Source organism: Galeopterus variegatus, unplaced genomic scaffold (assembly GCF_000696425.1).
Source record: "Galeopterus variegatus unplaced genomic scaffold, G_variegatus-3.0.2 Scaffold26, whole genome shotgun sequence".
Lineage (NCBI taxonomy): Eukaryota > Metazoa > Chordata > Mammalia > Dermoptera > Cynocephalidae > Galeopterus > Galeopterus variegatus.
In genome coordinates this window covers 743,283-752,728 of record NW_007726137.1, presented here as the reverse complement: position 1 = coordinate 752,728, position 9,446 = coordinate 743,283, and the positions used below count along the sequence as shown (strand labels likewise).

General features: G+C 54.8%; 1 protein-coding gene across 1 annotated transcript in view; it reads left to right on the top strand.

Annotated features, from left to right (window-relative positions):
* The first annotated feature begins 1,497 nt into the window (after positions 1–1,497).
* Positions 1,498–9,446, top strand: part of MAEA (macrophage erythroblast attacher) — a 23,654-nt gene continuing 15,705 nt past the window's right edge. The window contains exons 1-3 of the mRNA XM_008569224.1: positions 1,498–1,558; positions 2,161–2,343; positions 4,410–4,613. Of these exons, the coding sequence (XP_008567446.1) occupies positions 2,236–2,343; positions 4,410–4,613 (312 nt within the window). The 5' untranslated portion in view covers positions 1,498–1,558; positions 2,161–2,235. The remainder of the gene's footprint in view (positions 1,559–2,160; positions 2,344–4,409; positions 4,614–9,446) is intronic.

Below are 9,446 nucleotides of genomic sequence, written 5' to 3'. Positions count from 1 at the left end.
CCTCTGTAACGTGGTGCACTTGGCACAATGAAGCCTCTGGGCAGGATTCTATCTCCCTTGGACATGTGGGACAGGAGTTCCCTTCCGCAGCCTGCCTCCTGCCAGGGCTGCACTGTCTGGCCCATGTGAGTATGGTGGAAAGCATAGACCTGCAGAGCAGCTGAGAGACATCCAAGCGGCCTTTGCTGGTGACCATTAGAACTGTTGGTGCTGCACAGAGTCCATTTTGAGGGGACTGCATTGCTTTGTCTGACTGCAGAGACTGTCCTGTGTTGTTAGTGTTAGACCAGACGTGGTTAGAGTTGAGATGAGATGCACTTCACATCCCCTAGAAATTCAGTCTTGTGGCAGGACACACCTGGGTGGAATCGTGCAGGAGGGTCGCACCAGGGCAAGGCACCAGGTGCTGTTGCAGGGCAGGGGCTTCGGGGAGGCCAGAGGAGCCTTGCCCCAGGGTCCTGTTGTATCTGTGCTTTCCTACTTTTATTTATTCATCAGATATTTATCAAGAGCCTTCTGCATGCTAGGCACCATGCTGACATGCTGCCTGTGGTGACTTCCTCAGCCACTGGATACAGGAAGAGGAACAAAAGGCCCCTTCCCCTTTTATTTTTTTTACAAGAAGTACTGAATCCTCAGGAGACAGCACCTTGGAGGCCCGCAGTGTGGGCTGATGGAGGTCCCACTGACCACGCAGCCAGCCACACAGCTCCGGGCAGCCTGCCCCCATCACAGAGCCTCAGGGACGTGCCTGCCACTTCCAGGCTGCTGTGGGGCCCTGTCTGGGGGGCCTGTGTGTGGCACCTCACCAGGCTTGTCTCCTGCTTCCTACAGAGTTGCTGGCTTATTACACGTGTTGTGGTTGGTGGCGTCCCACCACCTCTTCAGCACTTTGAGACTCGTTGGGTCACCAGTGAGCCTAAGTCCCTGCTCAGCAGACAGACTCCCCGTGTGAACTTGCCCGGACCCAAGGTGTGGACGGGAATGTGTAGGCACTGTATACTGCCACCCACGGTGGGTCCACATTGGCCCCAGGGGACGTGTGGGTGGAGGGTGGCTGGGCCAGGGGAGGTTGAGCTGGGAGTGGCAGCCAAGAGACGATGCTGGCCTTGCCACCAGCTGAGTGTCCCGCTCTCAGGACTGCTCCTGTTCCTGGGGAGCCCAGGCTCCAAGCCAGGTCCAGGCCTCCTTTCTGCGGCCTCACTCCTGAGCATGGGGCTGGTGCAAGACAGCCGCCAGCCACATCAGTCAGTGCCTGCCCAGTGTCGGTGGAGTTGGCATTGTGCCTTGAGGCTCTGTTCTCCATTGCTGGGTACGGCTGAGGATGAAGGGCTCGTGTGGGTGCTGTTACAACAGCAAAGTCAGGGCTAGCAGCACTCAGTGGGATAGACCTCACAAGCACATGTAATGACAGGAGGCCACGACTCGGACAAGGATGCAGCGTTAGAGGCCCAGCCTGGCAGGGATGTGTCAAGATCACGGAGCCCAGGAGATGGGAGAGAAGGATGTCACCAGTGGTTCCCTCTAGAAGGGCAGGAAGATAACAGCAACTTTACAGGTCTTTACATAGTTCTTCTTTTACAGATATTCTGTAGGGATTAGGATATTTTTATAATTGGGGTAAAATAAGCATTGTATCGTGGAAGAGCTTCATTTAGAGGTGAAAAGCACTCGTAACTTCACATGCATGCTTGTGGCTTCCCTCCACCTACCTCATGGCCACAGAGCCACCGTCTGTCGTCCTCAACCCCTGCTGGACCTTCTGCGTCAGCTCTGCTGCTGTGCCACCTGCCCCCACCTGCCCAGTTAGTCCCATGTTTTACCCAGTACTGTCTCCTTTTCCATCGGCTCCTCAGCTGTCTGTTATTCTAGAAGAACTCTGGGATTATTTTGGCAGCATGCACTTAAAAAATTTTCAGAGAGAATTATGTGTAGATTTAGGACAACACACATTTGTGATTAGTCATTCTCATCGTCCCTCCACTCACCAAGGCTGTTGTGGGCCGAGGTCCAGCTTTGGAGTAGATGTATTTTGAGAGAACTAAAAGCTGAGTTCTGCCTCTGAAAGTGCCATGAAGGAGGCCAGGTGTGTCCTGAGTGCGGGGCGGGAGGTGCCCACACCCCAACCACGTGGTCCTGAGCCGTCTTTTTCTTCCCTAGGTGCCATATGAGACACTGAATAAACGCTTTCGAGCTGCTCAGAAAAACATCGACCGTGAGACAAGCCACGTCACCATGGTGGTGGCCGAGCTGGAGAAGACCTTGAGCAGCTGCCCTGCCGTGGACTCTGTGGTCAGCCTCCTGGACGGCGTGGTGGAGAAGCTCAGCGTCCTCAAGAGGAAGGTTGGTCCTGCGCTTGGGCTGTTCTTCCTCAGCCGGGAAGGATGAGCACCCAGTGTGTCTTGAAAACGAGCTGTCTTCTGTGGGAGCAGGGCCATGACTGATCAAAAGGTGCTGAGACAGGGAAGCAAACTGTTGTGGCAAGAACGGGGAGGTGCACTGCTGGCCAGTCTCACGCCGTCTGTGCTCTGGACCACCATCAGGCTGTGCGGGCCAGTCTCCTGTCCTGTAGGGGTTGAACTGTCTTGGCTCCAGGAGTGTCCCATGCCCAGATAGTAGAATGCCAGGATGGGTAGCAGATTGATTTATTATTTTTAGAAAAGAGCATGTGGGGTTTCTTGTTACCAGGACTAGTGTACTAGGGTATGGACTAATTTGCTCACTGAAAACAACCCAAAAAGTGGGATAAGATATTTTAAAACATCTTACTGAACATATCGAAGAGCTCATGAGGCAGAAAAGAATCACCAGTCTAGAATTGGAGGGCAGGGTAAGAGGTGAAAAAGCAGTGGGGCTGCAGCTACCCAGCAGTACAGGTGTGACCAGTGACCTGGGAAAGGAGCCAGAGAAAGTGGAGACCTGCTGGGGATAAACTGGGACCCCACAGCCCAAGGCAGGGGTGCTCCAGAAGGTTCAGAATATGCAGTGGTGCAGAGACCCTGATCCTTCACTTAGTGTGTGGTGTCCCTGCTGGTGCTGCGTTCAGGTTCCAGGCAGAGTAAGTGCAGATTCTGTCATGGAGAGTAAACCTTCAATCTGAGCAAGTACAACATCCAGCACAAAGATAGCCAGGTGCAGAAGACACCTTGATGGATGAGAGACCCACAGGAAAGACAGAGCCCCGCACAGACTGCACATGTGGGAACTGCCAGGTTCCACACTGAACTGTGTGTAAAGAATAAAAAAAAAAAGCTTGAAAACCTACAGGGAACAAAATGTAAAAAGTGACTTAGAGTTTAAAAGAAATCAAATAAAACTTCCAGAAATGAAAAATATAACCAAAATGAAAATCTGAATGTTTTCTTATAACAATTTAATAGTTAATAATTAGACAAAGCTAAAGAAAGAGTTAGTGAACTGGAAGGTGGGTCTGAAGAAAACATCTGGAATGAAACAGAGATAAACAGATGGAAGTATGTAAGAGGGCAACAGACACAGAGAGCAGAGCAGAAGCTTCTGATGTGTTTTACCAGAGTCCAGAAGGACTGCGTTGGGTGGATTTGGGGGGTAGGGGCAGAGACAGTATAGGGAGAACGACCAGGACATTTTCAGGACTGATGAAAGTCACCAGTTCATAATGCTAAACAGAATAAATTAAAACAAGCCTACATAGGATTTTCACATGGTGAAACTGAAAAAGACAAAAATCTTAAAAGCAGCTAGGGGAAAAGGCCCCTTGAAAGGAACAACAGATAGCCTGACAGCTGCCTTCTCGACAGCAGTTGGGAGCCCAAAGTAGTGGAAGTGCTGAAAGAAGCCTTCCTTGCTCTGCACCAGCTCATGCCTAAGCCACGTGTGGCTGTTAACATTTATGTTAAATAAGATGAAGACTTCAGTCCCTCAGCCACCCTTCAAGTGCTTGCCAACCACATGCAGCTGGTGGTGTCTGCATCAGACAGCACAGGCACTTCTCTCTAGCTGTATTAATTTTGAACAAAATTGACTCTAAGGAAAAAAGTATTATAAAAGATTTTAGGAAGTTATTTTGTAATGATAAATGGCTTAATTAATGAGGAAGGTATAACAAATTTAAAATTGCACGCATCTGGCAACACAGCTTCAGAATGTATAAAGCAAAAAATAACATAACTGGAAATAAAACAGATCCACACAGCAGTAGATTTTAGCACACCTGTTAGTAATTACTAGGTGAGGCACAAACTAGTGGACATGCAGAGAGCTCCTTTTATTTCTGTCATACAATCCTGGTGACATCCCCGTCTTTCCTTTTATTTTTCCTTGCTCTTCTTTTCATGAGCATTTGGTATAGTGGCAGCTTAATTTTTCATAGGTTTGGGCTGCGGATGCATGTCCCCCTGCTGAACATGTCTCTGTTCCGTGTGGCTCAGGCGGTCGAGTCCATCCAGGCTGAGGATGAGAGCGCCAAGCTGTGCAAGCGCAGGATCGAGCACCTCAAGGAGCACAGCAGCGACCAGCCAGCGGCAGCCAGCACGTGGAAGAGGAAGCGCATGGACCGCATGATGGCCGAGCACCTGCTGCGCTGCGGCTACTACAGCACGGCCGTGAAGTTGGCGCGGCAGAGCGGCATCGAGGTGGGCAGCCTGGGCATGTTGCTCCCTCCCTGCACAGGTCCTCGAGTGCCCTCATCCTCTGCCTGGCGTCTAGTGGCGTCCCCCACCAGCTAGTGCGAGGCCCTTGCCCTTGTGTAAATGTGCATCTCGGATGGTAGCTTTTGAACTCAGGATCTCACCTGCCTGCAGTAGTTTAAACGTGCTCTGGTTAGGAAGAGCGTGGAGGGGGCGCATCTCCCCGATGCCTGCCTTTCTCACGCTATACGTGCAGGGTGTTCTGTCCTCATTCCACAGTTGAGAGAGCTTCAGCTGTATCTAGAGTAGGGAACGTTTGCATGAGCCTGTTTTTGGTGGTGCCGGTGCTCCGGCTGCAGAATCACCTGATGCCCTGCTTTGGTGCACCTGCATGCCTAGAAGTTGCTCAGCCCAGCGGAGTGGCTGGCCCGCCCAGCTGTTTCTCAGCTCCCTCACCGGGTCTTTACAGGTCTGTCTGCACCTGGTGCCAGCTTAGCTGGGGAGGCCCTCTGCTGTTGGGCAGTCATCCACTGTTGTGGGGGCCCATGGTCAGAGCCTCCCAGACCAGAGTGTGTGCCCCAGGGTCAGATTCCTTCTACAGGTGCATGGTCTCACCCATCTCCATTTAAGGTGACGTCAATGTCCCACGTTAATGAAAACGACGGCATTTGAAAACCTCTCGTGGCAAAACCTCTGTGAGAGTGTGCCTTCATAGTCCTGCGTCCCGCTCTGTGACCTCCCGGACACCCCGCCCTGCGCTCGGCCCCTGCTGCTCCCTCTCCTCCTCAGCCAGCTCCTCAGCCCATCGCGGCCTCCCCCTTGTGTCCAACCCAGTGATCCTATCCCTATTCACAGCTTAAATCCCACCCACCCGTGTGTGGCTCCCATCTGGGTTGTGGCAGGCCTCAGTCCCTGCATCTGTGAACGCCAGCAGTAGACTGCCCCTCCCGCCTGGGCAGTGGCCTCACATGGCCTAGGCCTGAAGCCGTGAGTGCCCTCCCACCGCACTTGCGCCCCGTTCGGGTGTCTACAGATCTGCCACTGCCTTGGCTCTGCTCCTGCCCCCACCACATCCACCTCACGGGCCTTGCCATAGCCCAGCCACACAGGAGCCTCCCCCCCACTGCTGGCTCCCACACTTGGCTCCTCTCCGCCCCACTGTTACTCAGCCTTAGACTGGCCTCGGAAGGAGATGAGCTGGACACTGCTCCTCAGCCTCAGTGGCCTCAGCTGTTCAGGCCCATGGCCCACCACTACTTCTGAGCACACGCTTGCTGTGACTCCTAGGCTGGGCGCCTGCATCCTGCTCCACTCAGGCCTCTCAAGCAGCCTCCAGAAGCTGCCCCAGGCACGGTGCCCACTGGTGACCCTCCTGGCCTGCCACGCTGAGCCTTGCTTCCTGTGTTCGTGTCTGTCCCGCCTGCCAGGAGGGAGGGCAGCGGCGGCTCATTTGCATCTGGTGACAGGAGGTGAACAGGCGAGCCATGTGTCCTGTGAGGGGGACTCCACACCTCACTGCTGCCCCGTAGGGTGTGGCATCCCATTCACAAGTGTGTTGGCGAGTCAGAGGGTGCAGCGCCTGGGTCCTCAGCCAGTGACAGGGTAGGCGCTCCTGGCTGCTGCACGGCGTGGTCTGGCCTCTGGTGTCTCAGGTCTTCTCGCGCAGGCGCATCTCTGCCACAGGCCCAAGCTCCTGTGATGGACAGTGTGGCCGCCGTATCGCAGCTGGTGCTACTGGTCCCTCGTGCTGTCCCACCTGCTCCTTCCCAGCCTAGCTCTCCCCAACTGACAGGCTTCCTTCTCTTCCTGTGTGCCTGTCTGGGGCTGCTGCTTACGTGTTCACAAGTACCGCGGCTCTCCTCCCCCAAACACTCGCTGTGCTCGCCTGGGACCTACAGGGCCATAGCTGAGCTCGCCTTACAGTGGCTGGGGAAGCCCAGGGGCCTGTGTTCTGTGGGGGAGGGCTGGGAAGTAAGACTGAGGGTGTCCTGATAGACACAAGGAAGTGTGCTTCACAGGGATATGTAGGACGGGATCTGGGCGTGGGGAGTGGCTGGCAAGTTTTTTTTTTTTTCCTTTTTGTCTTTTTTACTGACCGGCAACGGGATCGCAACCCTCGGTGTTGCGCCCGAACCGCACTCAGCCAGTGTGCGGGAACCGGTAACCGGTCTCCACATGGGATCCGAACCCTCGGCGGGAGCAGCGCCACACTCTCAAGCAGCGCACTCTCCAGTGCGCCACCGGGCCGGCCCAGCGGCTGGCAATTTTAAGAAGGTCAGTTAGGGTAGGCCTTATCAGGATGAGACACGAGGCCAGACTTGAAGAGGTGGGGGAGGGGGTCTCAATCATGTCTGTCCCAGGAAGGGTCTGGAGCTGCTGTGTTCTGCGGGGAGGGTTGGCATGGGTGGAGCCTGTGGTTTGTGAGGCCTGGAGGTTCCCTCTACTGAGATGGGCCTGGGAGGGTTGAGCCAAGGAATTGCTTTAAAAGGCTCTGTAAAGAACAGACCACAGGGGACCAGGGGCACCTAGGAGGTCATTATTGTGACCAGCTGGGAGCTGCCATGCCATTGCCAGCATAGCTGCACTGGTCGGACCCTGGACATCTGTGAAGGGGGCACCAAGGAGTTTCCATGTGGGACCTCTAGGTTCACACCTGTGCACAAGACTTGGAGGTCTGACAAGCACAGGAGGCTGTTCTCATGCCCTGGCTGGGGTGGTGAGGGGGCAGGGTCTTGGACAGAATGGGAAGTGCTGCCGTCGAGGATAAGGTGCCTTGAAGAGAACCTGGGCTGTGGGTCCCGGCAGCCGCGGCGGAGGACATCTAGCAGTCATGGCAACGTTGTGCGTCCCTACTGCCCCGCATGGAAGCAGTGCGAGGCAGATGCCTGGGTTCTCCTGGATGAGTTTCCACCTTGGTTTGCGTTGTCCACATTGGCTCGCCTGCAGCTGGTTTAACATCTGTGTTGTGACTTGCACAACCAAGATTCATGGATGTCCTCTGATTTCCGTCGCCAGACAGCATGTTGTCTTGCTCAGCTATCAGCAGGAGGGAGAAAAATCTGGACACCGAGGCTGTGCAGGCTGCATACCTGGCTGGAATGTGATCTGTGGGCAGGAGAGAGACCAGGAGCCACCTCTTGGAATTTAGAGCAAAACTGAAGAACAAAAGTGGAAAACGGGGGAGAAGACAGGACTGAGCACTTTGTGGGGGGCCCCAACATTTACCAGATAGGAAGGGGCTCCAGGAAAAAAAAGTAAGAAAATGGGGGAGAAAATTTCAAAGAAATGGTACAAGAAAAGAAACAGGTGAGGCAAGGTACTGTTCTTTCCTCATTTAATCTGGCGAAACTGAGGCACAGTGGCTGTTCTGTGTGTAGTTGTGGTGCCAGTGGCACTTGTGCACTTGCTTGTCCAGGCTCGCTGAACCATGGAGAATGGGGTGAGGGGACATGCTATGCCAAGGCAGGAGGATGAGGAACACACCCAGATTCCAGGGCTCGATGTGCTGGAGCAGGGCTGGGGCCTTCCTGATCCCGAGCTTGGCACTTGCTCAGGCCACGGGCTCTGATGGCTGAGCTGGTTCCTGCCTGCCCTGTCTCTGACAGGTGTCCTGGGCCCACCTGGCACAGCCCTGGGGTCCATCTGTATGAGGGTGGAGCTTGTGTCTGACCTTGCTGCCCCCAACACTACAGCCGGCTGTGTTCCCCATCCCCTGCCCTCAACCCCACACCTGGTGGCCAGGATGTGGGGCTCTGGGAGCCGAGTAGTGACCTGCTGGCCTTACCCTGGGCAGTGGGGGTCCCAGGCCATGTGAGGCTGGGCACTGCCCTCAGTCCCTTGTACACCGTGGCTCCTGGGGAAGGGCTGGGTGTCTCCCATGCAGTGCCTGGAGGGTGCCCAGTGATCATTATTCCTGAGGACCTGGGATAGGGCTGCACTCGCACTGGGCCAGCCTGAGCACTCACTGCTATCCTCATGGTGACTGGAAGGCACAGGGTAGGTCAGGTCCATGTTCTGGAGAGGGCCGACCGTGAGTTAATTCCCTGTGACCACTGGGTTTTGCAGCTGGGTGCTGAGTGCCCAGCCTGTGCTCGGCCACTCGCACAGCTGCAGTACTGAGCCTGTGGTCTACCTCGTCTTTGTTTCTTACGCTCAATGTCAGCCATGACATGCTTGTTTAGTATGTATTTTTCCATTTCCATTTACTCTGAAGTAAGAGAAACAGGAGGCTGACCTTTATGTGGTGACTTTCACTTAAAATGCATGCCACACGCTGTGCTCACCAGACAGGCTCTGTGTTCTCTCCCAGCTGTGATTCCTGGAGGCGGCGGCAGCTTTGCGCTGCTCCCCGGTCCTAGTGGGTCGGCCATGCCTTGACAGACCTTGGGTTGTGATGCCCTGGACGAGCGCTGACTGGTTCTGCACTCGCAGTGCCCCAGGGCCGGTGTGTGGCACCCACAGGTCCTGACTGCAGCCACTGCATGCATAAGGTTCACTCAAGACTTTGTTGGGTGTTCTCCTCATTAACTGGGAAACTGATTTTTTATTTAAGTGTTTTCGCTCGAGTCCATTCCAGATGGAAGAGAAATGTACCTTTGGGGGTTTGTTTCCTTCAAATAGCTTCCCTGCCTCTCACCCCGTCCAGGCAGGGCTGCTGGTGCCAGTTACGGTGACTGCAGTGGTTGTTCTCGCCGGTCCTGCCTGGGCCTTTGGCCGGGCCTGTGTGACCCTCCAGAGCTTAGCAGACAGGCTGTCATGAGCCTGACTTCCCAGAGCACACGGGCATTGGAGAAAAAAGAGAGGAAAGCCCCCCCCCCCCCCCCCCCCCCCCCCCCCCCC